Here is a 22,748-nt window from a genome sequence, read left to right on the forward strand (position 1 = left end):
TTGAGAGAGAAAGCAGGTTCACACTGCTAGTAAGTGTCTAAAGCTGGATGTTAAGTCCTATGCTCTATCCATTGAGCCACCTAGCTATCAGGTGAACAAAAGGAGTTCAAATTTCACCCGTTAGGCAAAAGGATAGAAATTTTTTAGCAAAAAAGTGGCATGGCTAGATCCATGCATAAAATAGATTACTCTGGCTGCAGTAGTAAGTATGAACTGGCAATGCTGAAGGAGTTTACATGGGATCTAGCTGTCACAGTGGGTAGAACTGGGTTTGGAGTCAGGAAGACCTGAGTTCAAATTCAGCCTCAGACACTTATCGCCTGTATGGTCCTGGTCAAGTCATTTAACCTGTCTGCCTCAATTTCTTCATCTGTAAAAAGGGGATAATAATAGCACCTACCTCGAAGGGTTGCTGTGAGGATCAAATAACATTTGTAAAGTGCTTTGCAAACCTCAAAGCACTAAATAAATGCCAGCTATTATTAAAGGAATAGAGGCATAGCATAATATTAAGAATAGCAAGCATGTATTAAGCATCTTTTATGTACCAAGCACTGAGTTTAGAGCCTGGGATACAAAAACAAAAAGGAGGCTTGTCCGTCTCAAGGTATTTATTGGGTCGATAATCCAACGGCCTGAGTTGGAATCGCAGCTATCCCATGTACCTATGCAATCTTAACGGGGTCAGTTAGCCTCTCTAGGCCTCCATTTCCTCAGGTGTGACAGAGGCAGAGTTGCCTTCTGGTGCTAGGTATATAAAATACGTCCAGCTGGGAGGATCCAAGCCTAGGAGGATGGTAACGAAAGCCAAAGATACCTACCCCTCATTTCCTCAGTACTGGTACCAAAATAAAGCATAAAAGGAATATCTACACCAGTGAAGTTGACTTAAAGGCTCACCCCAACAAAAATAAATTCCAAGTGCACAGTTGTATATATTCATTAAGCCGACAATTTCGGGGGGGGGTCCCCCTTGTCTCATGAGTTAGAAAAAGGGGAGGGGGAGATAACCACCATGTAGTTAAACACTTGGTAGAATGGACAGGGCGGGCATCGAGGCCGGCTTGTGGTCTGCATTGTTGGAGAGAATAACCAGAATGCCGCGATCACGGATCCATTTGAGGTCTTTGATTTTCCTATTTTCTCGACCCTTTTCTCTCCGTCTCTCTTACAAAGCCAACAGCTTACTACTACACGCTAATGAGGCTGCTTCTACCCGGACCAACGGGAAGAAGGGCGAAGGTGGGAGGTCAGGGGTAGGGCCCGGGGAGGGGACACGGGGCAGGGTAGGGGATGTGAGCTGGGCTCCCCTGCCCAGGGTCGGAGAGCGTGGACACTGAGCCCCGTTCCAAGGGAAGCGTGAGCCTCCGCGTGGCTTCACTCAGTCACTTGGTTTGCAGACAACTACCGGGGCCAGTCCCTGCCTGGCGCGGGATAGGGACGGGGTCGCGTCTCCTCCGACGCCCACTGAGGCCCGGTGAAAGCCGGGGAGACTTACGTCATCTGACTGCATGGTGCCGGTCGGTACCGTTCCTCAACGTGCTGCTCCAGACGGATCAGACGGTGGCCATGCACCGAAGGAGCTTCTTCCGGTGCCTTCGCAGGAAGTCTCGGGCCTCGCGAGAGCTACGCGACGTCGCCCCGCTCCTGGGAGCGCCCTCTGCCGAGGAATGCCACAGTGCGCAGACTCAGCCTCCCGGCTCCTCTGACCTGGGCTCCGCCAATCTCCCGGGCTGATCAGCTTAAAAGCGGGCGTGGGCGGAGGTGTTTCCCCGCAGCAGCCTGGGCCACCACGCGCTAGCCTTGTCCTGGAGTCTCCTAGCCCCACAATCACTACGTTGCCGTTTTTGATGGTTGAATGCATTTTCCACCGCCCCTGCTGTAGGCTCCTTAACTTTTCTCCGGGACCTCCGAAATATAGCGCAGAAAGGCGTGCGCTATGATTGATGGATAATGTGCCCTCCCCTCTGGGGGGATGCAGAGAGCCCTGTGACTACAAAGTCTGGGTGTTGAGTCCGGCTCTACCCCGGCTGTGTGACTCTAGGCAAGCGCCTGAATCTCTCTCACCTTCAGGTTCTTAGCAGCTGTTGCCCATGTTCATACACCATTAGACGTCCACCAATCTCCCACCAGACGTCCAAAGCAATGATCCTGTCAACTATCCCTCAGAGCTAATGAGTATGACACAGAATGGAATGTGACAAGGGTAAAGGAGAGCTCCAGACAATATTTCTTTTATTTTAAAGCGGACCCGTGATTTTATGCGTGTAGGTAGCACTCAATAACTAAACTCTTCACCAATGCAAAATCAACACCAGCCTTAGCAATTCACAGTCTCCCAAAGAGCGGCCTGGGGAAATGAGAGATCAACTAACTAGCCTGAGGTCGTACTGCTCACATATGTCAGAGGCAGAATGTGTCAGAATCCAAGTCTTCTAGCTCAAGACCGGCCCCCTCTCCATCATTCCTCGCTGGCTCTCTCCAGACAAGGTACTCTCAGAAAAAGACCTGAGCAGGAGGAAAGCACTGGGGATACCTCCCACCATAGATGCTATATACCTAAGTTTTTTAGGCGGACACACCATTCAGTGGATACGTTTTCTACAGGACTAATATCTATTGTATTTTTACTTTTTCAAATTAGTTTTTCAATTAACAAGCATTTATTTTCTTTCCCTCTTAGCATTCCTCCATTGAGAAAAAGTAAAAGACTAAAACCTATAAAATGGAAATACTTGTATTTCCACTACTACTCTCTGCAGGTTATTGGTGAGGAAAGTACTTTTAAAATCTTACAACAGACAGTGGCTGGAAAGTAGGGACTTGCTTAAGATCTCCCCCAGGTCCCTCCGAACACCTATAAAAATGGCTCTGAACAAATTCTAGAGCTGCAGAACCCACAAAATAGCAGAGGGAAGCAGGGCTCCAGCCCAGGACAGCCTGGATGGTCTCTGGGAAGGGTCTATCTGCTGGGAGCAGAACAGAGTAGAGCCCAGCGTGAGCAGTACCAGGACCAACCAGACTGGGAGCCAGGCGGAACAGGCCCTAGTGCCCTGAATCAGTGACCTGCGGCAATTACCAGACTTCTCAACCCACAAACACCAAAGACACCAGAGTGGGTTAGTGGGAAAAAGCTGCTGGGACAGAGTGAAAGGAGTTTGGGGTTGGCCACTGCCTAGGGGGTGGTAAAAGTGGTGCAGCTCTGAGACTGTTTCCAGAGCTACAGCTGCAGTTGCTTCCGGGCCCCAGGCCCACCTGGTGGGAGGAATTAAACTTCGGATTAGAGCAGGAGTACAGAGCCTGCTTGGATCTGAGTCACAGTCAGAGTTGGCGGTTCTTGGGGGAAAAGGAGCGCTGCTGCGACAGAGCTGGCTGTGTAGAAGTAGCTCTGAAAACAGCAGCGCAGCTCCTCAAACTTGGGACAAAGTACTCTATACTCTACAAGCAGTCATACCCCAACAAAAAGCTCAAGGGTCAAGTAGTTGGCTGGGAACATGAACAGGCATCAAAAACAATTTCAGATTCAGTAAGTCTGAAGACTTTGGGATCTTTTTTTTGGTGACAAAGACCAAAACATATAGCCAGAAGAAGTCAACAAAGTCAAAGAGCCTACATCAAAAGCCTCCAAGAAAAACATGAATTGGTCTCAGGCCATGGAAGAGCTCAAAAAGTATTTGGAAAAGTAAATAAGAGAAGTAGAGGAAAAAATTGGGAAGAGAAATGAGAGTGATGTGAGAAAACCATGAAAAACAAGTCAATGACTTGCTAAAGGAGACCCAAAAAATACTGAAGAAAATTACACCTTAAAAAATAAACTCACTCAAATGGCAAAAGAGCTCCAAAAAGCCAATGAGAAGAATGCCTTGAAAAGCAGAATTACCCAAATGGAAAAGGAGGTCCAAAAGACCACTGAAGAAAATACTACCTTAAAAATTAGATTGGAGCAAGTGGAAGCTAGTGATTTATGAGAAATCAAGATAGTATAAAACAGAATCAAAGGAATGAAAAAATGGGAGACAAGGTGAAATATCTCATTGGAAAAAACCACTGACCTGGAGAATAGATCCAGGAGAGATAATTTCAAAATTATTGGACTACCTGAAAGCCATGATCAAAAAAAGAGCCTAGACATCATCTTTCAAGAAATTATCAAGGAGAACTGCCCTGATATTCTAGAGCCAGAGGGTAAAATGGAAATTGAAAGAATCCACAGATCGCCTCCTCAAAAAGATCCCAAAAAGAAAACTCCTAGGAATATTGTCACCAAATTCCAGAGCTCCCAGATCAAGGAGAAAATACTCCAAGCAGCCAGAAAGAAACAGTTTGAGTACTGTGGAAACACAATCAGGATAACACAAGATCTAGCAGCTTCTACATTAAGGGATCAAAGGGCTTGGAATATGATATTCCGGAGGTCAATAGAACCAGGATTAAAATCAAGAATCACCTACCCAGCAAAACTGAGTATCATGCTCTAAGGCAAAATATGGATTTTCAACAAAATAGAGGACTTTCAAGCTTTCTCAGTGAAAAGACTAGAGCTAAATAGAAAATTTCACTTTCCAACACAAGAATCAAGACAGGTAAAGAAGAAAGAGAAATCATAAGGGACTTACTAAAGTTGAACTTTTTGTTTACATTCCTACATGGAAAGATGATGTGTGTAATTCATGAGTCCTCAGTATTAGGGTAGCTGAAGGGAATATACATACATACATACACATATATATAGTTGTAGACAGAGGGCACAGGGTGAGTTGAATATGAAGGGATATATCTAAAAAAATCTAATTAAGGGATGAGAGAGGAATATATTGAGAGAGGGAGAAAGGGAAAGGTAGAATGGGATAAATTATCTCACATAAAAGTGGCAAGAAAAAGCAGTTCTGTAGGAAGGGAAGAGGGGCAGGTAAGGGGGAATGAGTAAATCTTGCTCTCTAATCAGATTTGACTTGAGGAGGGAATAACATACACACTCAATTGGGATAAAAAAAGGGGGCATGATAGAAGGGAGGGCAGATGGGGGAGGAGGTAATTAAAAGCAAACACTTCCAAAAAGGGACAGGGTCAAGGGAGAAAACTGAATAAAGGGGGACAGGATAGGAGGGAGCAAAATATAGTTAGTCTTTCACAACATGGGTATTGTGGAAGGGTTTTGCATAATGATATGCATGTGGCCTATGTTGAATTGCTTGCCTTCTTAGGGAGAGTGGGTGAGGAGGGAAGAGGGGAGAGAATTTGGAACTCAAAGTTTTAAAAGCAGATGTTCAAAAAAAAGAGTTGTTTTTGCATGCAACTGGGAAATAAGATATACAGGCAATGGAGCATTGAAATGTATCTTGCCCTACAAGAAAGGAAGGGAAAAGGGGATGAGAGGGGAGGGGGGTGATAGAGGGGAGGGCTAACTGGGGAACAGGGCAACCAGAATATCAGCCATCTTGGAGTGGGGGGGAGGGTAGAAATGGGGAGAAAATTTGTAATTCAAACTGTTGTGAAAATCAATGCTGAAAACCAAATATGTTAGATAAATAAATTTAAATTAAAAAAAAAACTTACAAAGTCACAGGAGGGCAGTTGTGGATTATCCCGTGCTGCCAATGAAAAGTTCATGAACTATCTCTCTCTCTCTCTCTCTGTGTGTGTGTGTCTTTGTCTCTCCCACTTCTGTCTCTCCTTCCCTCTCTCTCCTTTTCACTCTGTCTCTCTCTGTCTCTCTTTTTCTTTCTCCCCCATCTTTCTCTGCCTCTTGCTATCCTTCTCTCTCATGTTCTCTCCTTGTCTTTCTCTTTCTGTCTCTATCTCTCACTGTCTTTGTATCTCTGTCTCTGTGTGTGTGTCTCTGTGGCATTGTCTTTTTCTGCTTCCACCAGTCTCTCTATAATAGTTAATAATAGCTACCATTTATAGCAGTTACTGTGTGCCAGACACTCTGCTAAGCACTTAACAATTAATCTTTTTTGAACCTCTCAATGACCCTAGGAGGTAGGTGCTATTATCGCCCCCATTTTACAGATGAGGAAACTGAGGCATATAGTGACTTACCTAGGGTCACACAGCTAGAAAGTGTCTGACACCAGATTTATGCTTAGGCCTAGCATTCTATCCAAGTTTGTTTCTGTCTATCTCTTGTTTCTGTCTGTCTCTCTTCTTCTCTGTCTTTTTGTCTCTATGTCTCTCTGTCTCTTGTCTCTCATTCTCTATCTCAGTGGTCAGCAGAGGGCAGCATCTGGTTAAGTTTTCTTCAAAAGATCTGTCATTTCAACAGTGAGGTTTATTGATTCTAAACTGTTTCAGAGAAATGAGAGGGGAGGATGCTTGATTACAAGGGGTCTAAGAGAGAGTGAGGTATCAAGGCATTAGGTAGAGACATTGAGTGTGGATCTTAAGTCTCCACCCTCAGTGACATTCCAAAGCTTTGCATTTATCAACAAAGCACTTGGTAAGTTTGGCAAAGAGCAGTAAGATTAGAGAGTAGCTGGAGGCATCAGAAGAGTCAAGAAAATGCTTCTTTAGGATTGAGGAAATCTGAAAAGGTTTTTAGGGAGAGGGAAAGGAATCTGTGCTGAGAAAGAGACAGAAAGAGACAAAAAAAAGAGACACACAGAGAGATATGAGAGAGAGACAGAGACTGAGCCTGAAGGAGTATATAAGAAAGAAGATTTGAGGAACAAGGTCCTAGAGAAGGTGAGGGGCAGTGAACTCCAGGGTACAGGCAGGATTCACCTTAATGAGTCTTCTGTGAATGGAATAAAGGAAGAGAGAGTGATGATGTTCAGTAGTCTTAAAGAGCAGAGAAGAGGGACTGAGGAAGCTCATTTCTGACCTCGATCTTTTGTTTAAAAACAGATTTTTAATGATAATTTGTTTTTATCTCACATAGATTTTCCCATTCTATCCCACCTCCTCCCATCCCAAAGGGCCAGACATTCGTTATAACAAAGAATTCAAAAAAAAAAAAAGAAAGAAGACAAAATTAGACAAAACCAATCAACTTCCCCACTGAAAAGTTTATGTCAGAGGTAGGACATATAAACTAAGGTCTTCCTAGCTTTAAGCCTGGTTCTCTTTCATTTTACATTGTAGTTACTTGGGTATGTGTCTAACCCTACTCCACCAGCCCTCCTCTCCTAACTTCAGTTGAATATAAGCCCTATGAAGGCAGGGACTTTATCTTATCTGTTTAATGGTTACCTATGGCCATACCTGCCTCCTTAGCAAATGAGCTTCATCTCTACACTGACCCTTCAAAAGCAGACAAAGTCTTTCGTTGGTCCTCCTCTGTCCAAAGCTTTCCTAGTTTGGCTTCTCTAGTTGCATTTGATTCAGGATTTGTGATTTTTTTCTTTATACCACCTTCTCTAATTGCCATTACCATCAAACAAATACCTACTCAACTGATAATTCTTTTGCCTTGTAGCTAACAAATTTTCCCCTCCAGCTCTTCTGATCTCTGTGATTCTCTAACCATCAAAGTGAAAAATCCCTTTTCCCTACACTCTGATCCTTACCTTTCCCCAGTCCTTATCTGCTGCTCTCCTTGTCTACTGTGCCTCTGGAATCGCTGTTCTATCACTAACTCTGCTTCATCCTAGATTTCTTCCCTCTTAATTTTCTTCTATCTTCCTTTGCTCACAGAACTTCAGCTTTCTTCTGATAACACCTCCTACCTACCCACCCTCTCCTGTCCCTCAAGCTCCTTCCTTTGCCCTGTTTCAGCAAAGGAGTTTGGCATACCCCTTGCTTCCCACTACTGATCTCAAACGTTTTCTCTCCTGCTTTTATTCATCAATTTGTCCTCTAAGCGTCATTCTTTCTTTCTATCTCACCTGTCTCGATGCTTATTGTTCATGTTTATCAACCCCAACATCCCCACTTCTCAATACCTGGATCATGCATGTTCTTCTCCAACTAATCCTTGCTCTCATACCCAGGGAATTCACATTAGTATCTCTTTAAACACCCTGGCCTCCTAGTTTATCAACTTCCTCAACTCTCATGAGCTACAACCCCACTCTACCTCAACCACCCACTGAGGTGAGTACAACTATCCTGTGTAAAAATAGCATCTTGTTCTGGTCCCCCTGTCCACCTTCCCCTCTCCTAGTCAGTATATCAAATAGGTTTGTAAGTAGCCAGTATAAAATGGAAACAGCAGAAAGTTAAGATTGCAAAGGGAAAGCTGGAAGTCACATACAAATCACTGCAAAGATTAAGGGAGCATAATTTTCAAATTGCATCATATGTTAACCAAAAATTCACATCCCAGTAATACGTGCTGATTCAAGGGAAACCACTAGGCTCTGTTGTCCAGGCCTTTTAGTCCTATGATATGTAAATCCCAGACAAATTCTAGACATCTACATTAAAGACCAGCAGGTCACCAGATGGGCTGATAATTTTGAGATGACATGGATGTGTTAACTCTAAAGTTTTCCTGACAAGGCTGAAATGATTTAGCTATGTTAATGAAGTAACCCAAGGTGGCACATTTAAGAGTTAGTCTGTTTCTCCCCTCAAAAAAATCTTATAAAGATGAGACCTCAAGTTCTTGACCCCCAATCAACACTCTCCCATCTCCCAAGGGTCCATGCTGCCTAGTGCTCCCAGCTGTAATCCATGGTTACATGAGTGATACTCTACCTCTCCCCCTCCCCATCCTCTTCCTCATGCTGCTTGCCTTCCTTCATCACCCCATTCCCCTTCCAGCCTATTACTCCAATTATGGCCTCACTTTCCTCCCCTTACAATCTTTACTGAATGCTCAAGTTAACTAGCTTATCTGTTTGTTGTCCTCCATCTTCAAATCAATCCTTTGTTACTTTCTTTCCAATATTCATGTTCTGACAGTCCTCAGCCCTGTGATATCTGACTATCCGCTCCAACTCCTCAGCTACTGAATGACACAGAGCAAGTAATACAATTATGCAGACTAGGTCCCTGATAAATGCATGTTATTTACTCTAAGCTGGATGCTTACTGCTGTATAGAGGAATCCTCCTCATTTTCTTGATTGACAATATGTCCCTGCAGCAGCTATACCAAATCTTCTCTTCTGAAGCACCACCACTCAATTTCTCAGATGATCTCACTTCTTATTTTACAAAGTACTTCAAGGCTATTCATCTGTCATCAGATCCCCCATCTCTTCTACTCCTCACCTCAAAATCTACCTGCATTGAGGCAGCTAGATGGCACAGTGAATAGAGCACCAGCACTGGAGTCAGGAGGATCTGAGTTCAAATCCAGCCTCAGACACTTGACATACTTACTAGCTGTGTGGCCTTGGGCAACTTAACCCCAATTGCCCTGCCTTCCCCCCTCAAAAAATGTAAAAAAAAATCTACCTGTATCTTTACCCATCGTTTACATCTTTGAAAGGAGGCTGCCAAGTAGCAGAGTGGATAGAGGCCTGGGCTTAGAGTTAAGAAGATATGAATACAAATCCAGCCTCAGAAATTTACCAAAGTGTAATCTTAGACAAGTCACTTACCCTCCCTCTCTGTTTCCTCCGTTGTAAAGTGAGGATCAGAATAGCACCTAATTCAAAGAGGTGTTGTAATGACGTTTGTAAAATACTCAGCACAGTGTTTGGCACAGAGTAGACATTTAATAAATATGTATACTCCTCCATCTCCCTTTGCTTGCTCCAGCCTCTGAGGAAGAGACTTTGCCAAGCTTAACTCTGTCCTTCTCGTCTCTTAAGTCATTGCTTCTCTTCTCTCCATGTCCATTTACTCTTACTCTTCTGCCTACAAATTTGCTCAGGTCTCTCCTATGCTTAAAAACAAAAACTTTCACCTGATTGTGTATTATTCAATCCCTTCCATCTAGATTCTAATCCCACTACTCTACTGAAATTCTTGTCTCAAAAAAGACCAGTTATCACTTAAATGAATCCAATTACCTTTTTTGTTTATCTTTGACTTTGTGGTAGGACAGATATCTATCAGGTTTTCCTACAACATGGGTTAGACCTACCCCACCTTCTGGGCAGAGTGATACCAGGGCCTGTTTGACTTCTATTTCCCTAATGCAACTTCTTTCCCTTCACCTATAACATGGGATTGGCCCAGGTACCTCTTCCTGTTCCCTATCAACAGAGATTGTTTCCCTAAAGGGAGAAGCTGTCCCTAGGACCTGATTGGTCTCAATTCCCAGAGCATAAAATAACCCAGTCTTGTGAAGTCTGAACTCCTTCAACTTCGGATTTTTGAAGACAATTGCATGCCATCATGTCCTTTAGTGCATCCTGCCTTGATGACTAGATGAGTTTCCATGTGGTGATGGGGGTGGGCTACATCCAGAGAAGAACAAAGGAAACCTCCTTTTGTTAACTGTTCAGTGACTTGTGAAGTGACTTATTTTACCCCAACACTGAACCTGTCCTAAGAAAGTGATGGTGATACTGGCTCCATTAAGATTTTTGTGTGCATGGTTCCTTTTTTAAATTATGAATTTAAACAAATTCAAATAAAATGAGCGTTTTCATATACATAGAAAAATAGAATTGTATATGAAAGTAAGAACCTCTTTATGTAGAACTTGCTTTTCTTTTTTAAATACATAATAAATTCAACATGTAATTTTCAAAGCTGTCCTGCCTATGTGAGAGTCTTTCTGGCCTCCCTTCTGTTCTCTCAGGTTTATTTTTTTTTAATGTTTTAATGACCCTTCTCTCTTGTTTTTGGTTACCTATCCTTACTCTCATTGTATCATATATGCATAGTCAAGTAAAATTCATTCCTACATTGGTGGTATCCAAAAATGTATGTCTTACTCTACTTCAGTTTATCACCTCTCTGTAAAACAGGTTGGTATTATGCTGCATCAGTCGTTATCCTCAACCTCTTGGTGACTTTTGACACTTGTGACCATCTCCTCCCCCAGGTATTCTTTTTTCCCTTGGCTTTTATGACACTGTTCTCTTTTATTTCTCCTACATTTTCGACTCCTCTTTCAGAGTCTCTTTTGCTGAATCTTCATCTGTTTTCCCTCCTCTAAGCATGGTATTCCACTAAAGTTTAGTTGTGGGCACTCCATTCCCATGAGTTCAACTATTATCTCTACAAAGATGACTTCAAAATCTACATAGTCATACCCAATCTCTCACTAGCACATCAGTTTTGTGTTGCCAGTAGCCTATTGGACATCCCCACCTAGATGTGTAGTAAATAACCTAAACCCAAAATGTCCAAAACAGAACTTAACAACCCCTCCAAAAAAACCTGCCCCTCCTCAAACTTCCCTAATTCTGTTAAGTGCAGTCCCAATTATACAGATTCATAACCTTGGAACATTCTAGACTCTTCTTTCTTTGTCTCCCTTAGCCAATCAATTGCCAAGTATAGTTGACTTTTCAGTTATTTTGGGGTTTTCTTTGCAAAGGTACTGGAGTAGTTTGCTATTTCCTTCTCCAGCTCATTTTACAAATGAGGAAACTGAGGCAGACAGGATTAAATGACTTGCCCAAAGTCACACAGCTAGTGTGTCTGAGGCAGGATTTGAACTCACGGAAATGAGTCTTCCTGACCCCAAGCCCAGTGTTCTATCCTAAGTCACCTAGCTTCCTATACCTCCCAGTGCTCAATCCACCTTGCCATCTAATTGACTATATCTCTATAACAGCTCTTACAACTATCTACTTCTCCTTTCTCACAGAGACACGACACTTATGACCTCTAGCTTTGACTATTGTTATAGCCTCCTGTTGGTCTGTTTGCTGCAAGTCTCTCCTCACACCATCAATCAGTTCTCCAACCAGATGCCAAAATGATCTTTCTTTTTTTCCTGTATATATTTTTATTTAATATTTTAGTTTTCATCATTGATTTCCACAAGATTTTGAGTTACAAAATTTCTCCCGATTTCTACCCTCCCCCCATTCCAAAATGGCATATATTCTGATTGCCTCATTCCCCAGTCAGCCCTCCCCTCTTTCACCCCATTTCCCCCACCCCCATCCCCTTTCCCCTTACTTTCTAATAGGGCAGGATAGATTTCTATGCCCCATTCCCTACATATCTTGTTTCCAAACTGCATGGAAAAAAACATTTTTAAAAATTTTTTTAAGCATCTGCTTTTAAAACTTTGAGTTCCAAATTCTCTCCCCTCTTCCCTTCCCACCCACCCTCCCTAGGAAGGCAAGCAATTCAACGTAAATCACACATGTATCATTATGCAAAATACTTCCACAATGCTCATGTTGTGAAATGCTAACTATATTTCCTTCCATCCTATCCTGTGCCCCTTTATTCAATTTTCTCCCTTGACCCTGTCCCTTTTCAAATGTGTTTGCTTTTGATTACCTCTTCCCCCTCTCTGCCCTCCCTTCTATCATCCCTCCTTTTTTTTATCCCCTTCCCCTTACTTTCCTGTGGAGTAAGATACCCAGTTGAGTGTCTATGTTATTCCCTCCTCAAGTCAAATCCGATGAAAGTAAGATTCATTCATTCCCCCTCACCTGCCCCCTCTTCCCTTCCAACAAACTGCTTTTTCTTGCCACTTTTATGTGAGATAATTTACCCCATTCTATCTCTCCCTTTCTCCCTTTCTCAATCCTTAAGTTTATTTCTCTTTTTTTTAGATATCATCCCTTCATATTCAACTCATCCTGTGATCTCTGTCTATATTCCCTTCAACTCCTGTAATACTGAGAAAGGTCTTATGAATTACACACATCATCTTTCCATGTAGGAATGTAAACAAAACAGTTCAACTTTAGTAAGTTCCTTATGAATTCTCTTTTTTGATTACCTTTTCATGCTTCTCTTGATTCTTGTATTTGAAAGTCAAATTTTCTATTCAACTCTGGTCTTTTCACTGAGAAAGCTTGAAAGTCCTCTATTTTATTGAAAATCCATAGTTTGCCTTGGAGCATGATACCCAGTTTTGCTGGGTAGGTGATTCTTGGTTTTAATCCTAGCTGCATTTACCTCTGGAGCATCATATTCCAAGCCCTTTGATATCTTAATGTAGAAGCTGCTAGATCTTGTGTTATCCTGATTGTGTTTCCACAGTACTCAAACTGTTTCCTTCTGGCTGTTTGCAGTACTTTCTCCTTGATTTGGGAGCTCTGGAATTTGGCGACAATATTCCTAGGAGTTTTCTTTTTGGGATCTTTTCCAGGAGGCAATCAGTGGATTCTTTCAATTTCCATTTTACCCTCTGGCTCTAGAATATCAGGGCAGTTTTCTTTGATAATTTCTTGAAAGATGATGTCTAGGCTCTTTATTTGATCATGGCTTTCAGGTAGTCCAACAATTTTGAAATTATCTCTCCTGGATCTATTTTCCAGGTTAGTGGCTTTTCCAATGAGATAGTTTACCTTGTCTTCCATTTTTTCATTCCTTTGGTTCCGTTTGATAATATCTTGATTTCTCGTAAAGTCACTAGCTTCCACTTGCTCCAATCTAATTTTTAAGGTGGTATTTTCTTCAGTGGTCTTTTGGACCTCCTTTCCCATATGGCTAATTCTGCCTTTCAAAGCATTCTTCTCCTCATTGGCTTTTTGGAGCTCTTTTGCCATTTGGGTTAGTCTATTCTTTAAGGTGTTATTTTCTTCAGTATTTTTTGGGTCTCCTTTAGCAAATTGTTGACTTGTTTTTCATGGTTTTCTTGCATCACCCTCATTTCTCTTCCCAATTTTTGTTCTACTTCTCTTACTTGCTTTTCCAAATCCTTTTTTGCACTCTTCCATGGCCTGAGCCCAATTCATATCTTTCTTGGAGGCTTTTGATGTAGGCTTTTTGACTTTGTTGACTTCTTCTGGCTGTATTATTTGATCTTCTTTGTCACCAAAAAAGGAATCTAGAGTTTGAGTTTCAGTCTCAGTTTGAGTCTGAATTCCTTTTTGCGCTGCCTGTTCATATTCCCAGCCAACTACTTGACCCTTGAGCTTTTTGTCAGGATATGACTGCTTATAGAGTAGAGAGTACTTTGTCCCAAGCTTTAGGGTTCAAGCACTGCTGTTTTTAGAGCTACTTCTACTCCACCATCACCCCAAGCTCTGTCACAGCAGCACTCCTCCTCCCCCAAGAACCACCAACCAGGACCGCAATTCAGATCCAAGCAGGGCACAGCAAGAGAATCTGCCTTTGTGCCCACAGAGTGCTTCTTGCATTCCTGCTACGATCTGCTGCTAGATTCCTCCCACCATGTGAGCCAGGGACTCGGGAAGCCACTGACGCTGGCTGTCTGGAGGCAGCCTCAGGAGCTTCCTGCTGCTACTACCGCCATCACTGCATGACCTCCTCCGCCCCCAGAGCTGGCAGCTGGACCACTCCGAACTCGATCCCACAGCTTCCCCCTAACTTGCTCTTTGGCATTTGTGGGTTGAGAAGTCTGGTAACTGCCACAGCTCACTGTTTTATGGCCCCAAGGCCTGTCCCGGCTGGCTGACTCCGGGTCTGGTCTGTCCTAGGGTGGCCCAAGTTGGGCTGCCCTCTGCTCTCAGCACCATGCGACAGACCCTTCCCAGCAACCATCCAGGCTCTCCTGGGCTGGAGATCTGTTTCCCTCTGCTATTTTGTGGGGACTACAGCTTTACAATTTGTTCAGAGTCACTTTTTACAGGTTTTTGGAGGGATTTGGTGGGGAGCTTAAGCAGGTCCCTGCTTTCCTGCCGCCATCTTGGCTCCACCCCACAAAATGATCTTTGTAAGGTATGGATCATGTCAGTCACCTACTCAAAGACAGAGGCTCTTTGGTGCTTCTAAGGGGCCAAAAAAAAACCAAACAAAACAACTGAACCCAAGTCTAATGCCTTTTCTATATGATCAACTTTCAAATACTTCGACAACTATTTTTCCTTCTGTCTTCTATTCTCCAGGCTCTCCTCCTACCTAACACCCCAGTTCATTTAACTGATATTCACACATCATGAACTTAAGGATCATCTTGGTTGCCTGTGTTTAGACATTTTCCAATTTATCTATGTCCTTACTAAACTATGGTGCCTCAAAATAAATAAAATACTCCACATGTAGTCTGAACACAGTATGTTAAGACTATAATCTCCCTGTTCCTGGAAGCTATGCCTATCTCAGGGTAGTCCAAGATCACATTAGCTTTTTTCAGCTTCTATATCACACTGTTCATTCATTATTAAGCTTGCGATCCACTAAAACCCCTAGATCTTTTTCAGATAAAGTGCTATCTGACCACATCTCCCTTATCCTGTACTCATGAAGTTATTTTTGGAGCTCAAAATGTAAGACTTTACATTTATCCCTACTAGATTTCTTCTCAGATTAAGCCTGAAGTTCTGTACCAGTCAAGATCTTTCTGGATTCTGGTTCTGTCATACAATAAGTTAACTATCCCTCCCAGCTTTGAAGAGCATGACAGCTATTCCTTTCTCCAAGTCACTGATATCAATGTTAAATAGCAATAAGCCAAGTACTGATTCCTGGGCTATCCACTGGAGATCTCCTGCCAAGTAGACATTGAATCATTAGTGACTATTTTTTTTTAGTCCATCCATTCAACCACTTCTAGTTTACATTTCTTCATCTTCTCTTAAGAAGAGCATGAAATGTTTTATCAAGAGTTTGCTAAACTCTCAGTAAACCATGAAGGGAAGGCACTAGAATTAAGAGGGGTTTGGATAGGCTTCTGGTAGAAGGTGGGATTTTAGCTGGGACTTGAAGGAAACCAGGGAAGCTAGGAGGCAGAGATGAGGAGAGAGGGAGCATTTTAGGCATGGGGGACAGCCAGAGAAAATATCCTTTTGTTACTGGATTCCCTAAGTTTTAAGTTCTACTAGAAAAAAATTGTAATTTTTAAAAATGTTGTAATTATATAGTTTTTCCAGTGTATTTCCTTTACTGTTAGACCCATTCCTTTTAAGATGAGTTTTATATAGTTAAATGTTTAATCCTTTATACATATTGATATTGTAGCTGACATGAGAAGTATGGATTTTGCATCCTTAAAATGCTGGTGCCTCACTGACAGATGTTCATTTGCTTTTTAGACTGACTGCTTTATTGTGAGATCCTTAAGAACTGCAGATCCATAAGATAAAGTGTTCCTGGTGTCCTAGAAATTTCAAGTAAAACTTCAAATAATCAATTGTAAGTACCCAATCCATTTTTTTTAATCTCATTCATATTTTGGACTTAACTGATCCCTTTCCCTTTAGTTTTTAACTAGGCATGCTTGTCCTCTTAATGAATGAGTTTTGAATTCTGAGAAAGGACTAGAGGACGAAACTCATCAGTGTAAATGGAAGGACCTCCAGAGGGGGGTATACTTCCTCTTCAATTTGCCTCTCAATCTTTCTTGCTTCAAAGCTCAGTTTCCATCACACCTCTCTCAAGTAGTCTTCCTTGATGTCTCCCAGTGTGTGTGTGTGTGTGTGTGTGTGTGTGTGTTCTCTCCATCCTCAAATTATGTAGTAATTTACTTACATACAATGTTATATAGCCAACATTAAAATGTAAGTATCTCAACAGCAGGTCTGTTTCATTTTTGTTCGGTTAGTTTTTTGCAATCCACTTCCTCACACCTACCATTTGTTGAACTGGCAGAACCTACCAGGGCGCTTCACTGCCATGACCTTTAAGAACCTTCAATCACTTCCATTCTGTCAAGTTTAATCAAAGGAGGGCCTTTGTGTCCCATTTGGCATTTTATTTTTCTTACCTCCTAGAACAGTGCTCTGTTCACGGTAGATGATTAATAATGTATGTTAAGTTGCAACTGGATCTCTTTAATTCCAATTTTAGTTAGAAGCCAAGAAAAAAATCCAGATTATATGTTCTACCTTATTTTGACTGAAAATATATATAAGTTCTCCTTTCATTCTGACCTTTGTAAAAGTTAATATTTTTTTCCTTTTTTCACTTTTATTCAGTATTTTATTTTTCCCAGTTACATGTAAAAACAATTTTTAACATGTTTTTTCCAAATTCTCTCCTTTCTTCCCTCCCCATTGAGAAGGCAAACAATTCAATATAGGTTATACATGTAGTCATGCAAAACATATCCGTAATAGTCATGCTGTGAAAGAAAACAGACAAAAAAAACCTCAAGAAAAATAAAGTAAAAGAAAAAGTGCTATGTGCTTCGATCTGGGGATGGATAGCACTTTTCCTCATAGGTCCTGGATTGTTGTATTGCTGATAATAGATAAGTCATTCATAGCTGATCATCTTAGAATACTGCTGTTATTTTGTACACAGTACATTTTGCTTTGCATCAGCCCATTTTCCAAGTTTTTCTGAGAGCATTCTGTTCCTCATTTCTTATAGTACAATAGCATTCCATCAGAATTACACACCACAACTTGTTCATTCCTCAATTGGTGGGCATCCTCTCAATTTCTAATTCTTTACTACCAGAAAAGAGCTGCTATAAATATTTTTGTACATGTAAGTCCAAAGTATTTTTTAAAACATCATCAATAGAAATCATTTTACTTTCAAATCTTCATAACATTTCAATTTAATATTTTTATTATAATAAGAAAAAAACATTATACAATAGCACCAACGATCATAAGGGACACAAATCAAAAATATCACTTAAAAGATGTTGGAGATGGAAGCAGACTGTGTAATAAGATGGATACAAATGAATCATTTTTAGGGATAAGACACAACATGGCAGAGTAGAACAAACCTTGCGTTTAGAATTAGGAGACTTGAGTTCAAATCCTGTTTCTGACATCAGCTGTATGACAAATGGCAAGTCATTTAGTTTTTAAGAACTTCATTTTCTTCATCTGTAAAATGGAGATAACAATACTGTATATCAAATAGCCGTTAGGGAAATATTATGTAAACCTTTAAGGGCTGTTAAATGTTAACTATTTTCATCATTACTACATCATACAGTTTTTGCAGTAGTCCATCATTTCAAAGCCCCTGGGCTTTGGATTTGGGGTAAGGAAAACAGCTGTTACAAAAAAGCAGAGTTCATTTGTCATAAAAACTAACGGGACAAAGTCAATTTCCAGCCTTGTTAATTTTATTCCTTGTATATCAGACATTCAGAACCTATCCAGCTCTCCATCTGACAGTCCAGTCTCCTACTTTATCTTGAACGTTCCTCTTGGCACCATGATTCGATGTGGCTGTTCCCCCTCAAGTCCTCATTTCACTGTTTTTAATACTTGCCTAACACCCACAATGCAGAACACTCAGGACCCCTATTGATTTCCTGGACTACATCTCCCAAATGCCTCCTTGGGGTGAACTGCTACCTTGATTACCCTTGCCCAAGTACCTCCTTGAAAGTAACTTCAATTAGGCCTCATCAATTGAGAGAGTGTAGAGAGAAGAGGACCAAGGACAAAACCTCACACTTATAAGGTATGTACCCTACAATTGGCGGGAGAACATTTTGTTATTAGCACTTTAGGGTATACCATATCTTGGAGAAGGAAATCCTACACTGATGCCCCTGCTGTCCCGATTGGTGAGGGCTTCACTTAGCTCTCTACATCTAAGAGGACTTACCTTGCCACCTGGAGCAGAGACCATGGCTTCAAGGACTTAACCTTTTCACCAACAGACCTCTCATTCTTGTATCCTGCTATCTCAGAGAGCCTTGAAAGAAGAAATTGTTTCATTCTTTGTATTTGTATCCCTAGCACTTCCTGGCACACAGAAGGCACTTAATAAATGCTTCTTGATTGAATGATAGCTGAGAGGTTGTAATGTTAAGCAGAGTGGGACTTTTTTTTTTTTTTACTGTTTTCTCTTTTGGAATGCTAAGGAAATCAAGTGCTTTTAATGAGTCTTGCCTTTGTTTGAATCAGGCAGGTAAAGTGGGACCTTTGTCTTTTGTCTTTTATTTTAAAGTGTTTCTCAGCACTGAAGCAATCAGGTATCTTTGAGTCTTGCCTTTGTTTGAATGAAGAGTCATTGATCGAAAACAATGTGTATGATGTGGTGCTAGTGATTAAAGATCTTTCCCACACCCTTTTGCTAAATAGATGCTGAGCCCTCAGGGCACTGAACAGGGTACATGTGCTCTGAGGTTGGTGTTTTTGCTTTTGGGTGCACCCTCATTGAAAGAGTGTTGGTGATGAGGCTCTGGGTAGCTGTCGAAGCCCACGCCCCACTTTGAAAGCCTCAATGTTGGTGCTTCTCTCTCTGGTAACTATGTATGTGATGTCTTGATCAGATAAAAGCCTGTCTGTTGATCTGTTTATATTTTCTCTGTTTGTATTTGCTCTGGAATTCAGGATGCTGACTTTTTCCCCTGAACTAAGTGAATGATATATGTATGTTTAATTAAAGTGAGATTGTTAACCCCTTAAAATTGCCTTCCTTGGAAAAGCAGATTAAAGAACCTGTGCTAGCAGCCCTCCCATGTGCTCTTGTTGTTGGTCTTTCACCTCCACAACAACTGCTAGCAACATTGTTGCTACAGAGGGCTCCAGCCATACTTCACTGTACTTCTTGACCATCTTCTCCTCAGCCACTTTGCAACATGTACCATCCACTACCACACCACCCACCTTCCTTCCCCCTTTCCAGTTCTAAAACTCTAATCAAATCATTACTACCATTGCTATTATCAGAGATGTGTCAATCTACTCTCCAATGGTTTTACTCATGATCCCAGTAACTTTAAAGCCAAATCACCCCTCCATGACCACTACTTCCACTTATGTGTTCTCTTACTGGAAATATAAGCTGCTCAAGTGCAAAGACTATCTTCATTTTTGTACTGTAAGTTCACTGCTTAACATATACTAAATGGTTTTTCATTCATACATTAAAATATGTTGAGTATAGTATTAACAAATTTGAAATGCTTTGGAAATTAAATGCCACATAGAAATCATTTTTCATATTTACATTTTATTTTTTGCTGTACAAGGTGAAATGTTTGTGAATATTTCATATTTTATGTTATTTAAACATATACAAATACATACAGAAGTACTTGCTATCACTCTTACTGTACATACCCTTATTTAAATAGCTGTATACAAGCAAATCAGTTGTGTAAGGTATGATTTCAACTAGGGTGTTTTATATATTCTTCACAGTAAAGAAGTTCACAAAAACCAATTTCTTGAACTTCAGATATAGGCTTATGCTTTAGAGGTAATTACAAACCTGTTTTCTGAAAGATATTGCTTTTATTAATTTATTTTGGTAGGAAAGATGTTGCTAAATTGCTAAACTACTTCACTGCTAACTTGAATTTTTACAAATATTCATAAACTGAACTATTTTCCACAAGAAAAAAATCAATAGGCTGATGACAGTGCATACAAGTGACCCACTTAACATATAACTTGAACTTAACATTGATATCAGTTAGGCATAGGAATTGACCATGGGCGAATTACTGCTCTGAATTTGAAACTGGAAATGTAAATTTAACTGTCTCTTGTGTTCAAACAAACTTGCCAAGTGAATCCATTCAAATGTTCTTGGAGTTGACCTGTTTGAGATTGTTCAAGTGCTTTCCTATTTGACTTAAACTGCTATGGAAGATTTCTTCCTGGAAAACAATGAACACAACAATCATTGAATTGCAAAATGGTTTATTTTTCTAAATGAAGAAGCAGAAGATGATGAGAAGGAAGGACAAGAGGGTAACAGTTTTATTTCTGAAAAATGCAAACTATTTGGAGGTCCTTTATTAAAAAGCTAAATTATGGGGGTCAGATAGCAAACAACCTTTAGCACAGCCATTTAAGTTTTACAATTGGATACAATCAATGATGAACTATAAAACATTGTTCAGTCGCGTTTGACTTAGTGACCACATCTGGAGTCTTCTTGGAAAAGATGCTGGAGTAGTTTGCATTTCCTTCTCCAGATCATTTTATAGATGAGGAAACTGGGGCAAACAGGGTTAAGTAACTTACCTAGGGTCACACAGTTAGTATGTATCTGAGGCCAGCTGTGAACTCAGGTCTTCCTGACTCTAGGCCTAACACTCTATCCACCGTGCAACCTAGCTGTTCCCTTAAAAACATTAGTAACGGCTTTATAAATTAGTTTTGGCAGAACATTTTGAGATCTTTAGCTAAAAAATAACCAAAAGCAAATTCCCAATTCAGTTTATAACCCAAATATAAAAAGAAAATCTCTGAAATTAAGATCTAGAAATCTTCCACAAAATATTTCTTGCTTATACTGATGCATACAATGAATGTGGTACAAATTCCACTTTCAAGTTTTTACTGATGAGTTAAAGCAGTGTTTCTTAAGTGTCAGATTGTGGTAAATTTTACCACTTTGCAAAAATGGTAATACCAAAAAGTTCTTAAAACCTATGAGGTTAAAAATAATTTTTTAACAAATAAAAAATCATAAAGGACAAAATAAATGTATTTGCTCATCTAAAAATTGATAACTATAAGGGAAACAACACACACAAGCAAATATAAAGTATATACAACATAAATAAAACATAATTTCAGGGATGGCACTAACAGCTGGAGGATCAGGAAAAACCACATAGAGGAGATGGCAAATTATTATGCTTCCAGAGCAAAAAGGAAAGAGATTAGGAAAAAAAAATTTGACAATAACTATTTCTGATAAAATTCTTATATTCAAAAGCTACATGGATATGACAAAAACTTGCATGAGTAAGACTGACTCCCCAATGAATAAAAGATATGAATGCAGCAATTCTCAAATGGAAAAATGCAAATGACCAATAACCAACTGAAAAATTGTGTAAACTCTAATTGAAGAAATAAAAATTAAATAACTTTGAGAAATCATTTTTGCACTCATTACAATGGAATGGAGAGTTAAAAATTTCAAAATTCAATGCTAGCAGTTCAGTGGAGAAATAAACAACACACCATTAAACTGATGTGGAACTATGAATTGGTAGTTATAAGTGTTCATAGGTTCATATGTCCCAGCTATCCTAACGCTTAAACTATATACTGAAGATATTATTGAAATGAAAAAACAACCCCACCTGCACAAAGTGTTTCCTAATAATAATAGATGCCATTTTTTTTTGCTCTATGGTTTACAAAGTGCTTAAGTTGCATTACCTGATTTAATCCTGACAACCCTGTGAGAGATGTACCAGGTATCATTTACCCATTTTTATAGATAAATAAACTAAGACCCAGAAAGGTTAAGTGATTTGCCCTGGGTCACTCAGCTAGTAAATGCAAGAGGAAAGTATTAGACCCCAGTCTTGTGATTCCTAAGTTGAGTGATCTTTCTTCTGTGTCAAGCCTTTCTCAGAAGCCTTGTTGGTAATAACAACAAACTGGAAACAATCCATATGTATAATGATCGAGGAATGGCCAAAGTAGTATATTAAAGTAATGGAACATTACTATGCCTAAGAAACTACATATGTTAATGCAAAGAAATTTTGATGAATGAAGAAACTTATTAAGTGTTTACTATGTGCCAGGCTAAATTCTGTGGCTGTAAATACAAATTGAAGATAGTTCCTGTCCTCATGGAAATTATATTCTAAAAGGAGGAAAAAAACATATAGGGAAGTGGCAGCCAGAGAGTGGTATTTTGGTTTGGAAAGTTACAGAAAGTGAAGCTACTGGGCAAGTAAACTGACACAGTTTTTCCAGCAGCAACGGTAATATCGATTTGATTATGATTCCAGAACTAGAAAGTGTGTTTAAGGGGAGGAGGTCTGCACCCGTGATTTCAGTAAGGAAGCTTCCCATACCTATGCAACTTAAAGTCTCAGTAGGGGCTCATTAACTGAGTTTCATGAACTTGTTTGACTGTTTAAACATTTAAATAAATATTAAAATAAAATAAATATTTTGAAAGCTG

The 22,748-nt window shown here is 40.4% G+C and overlaps 1 protein-coding gene across 1 annotated transcript in view; it reads right to left on the reverse strand.

Moving 5' to 3' along the window:
- Positions 1–1,612, reverse strand: part of MAK16 (MAK16 homolog) — a 16,619-nt gene extending 15,007 nt beyond the window's left edge. The window contains exon 1 of the mRNA XM_036751892.1: positions 1,499–1,612. Coding sequence (XP_036607787.1) covers positions 1,499–1,513 — 15 coding nt within the window. The 5' untranslated portion in view covers positions 1,514–1,612. The remainder of the gene's footprint in view (positions 1–1,498) is intronic.
- Positions 1,613–22,748: the final 21,136 nt, after the last annotated feature.

The sequence above is a fragment of the Trichosurus vulpecula genome, chromosome 3 (assembly GCF_011100635.1).
Source record: "Trichosurus vulpecula isolate mTriVul1 chromosome 3, mTriVul1.pri, whole genome shotgun sequence".
Taxonomy (NCBI): Eukaryota; Metazoa; Chordata; class Mammalia; order Diprotodontia; family Phalangeridae; genus Trichosurus; species Trichosurus vulpecula.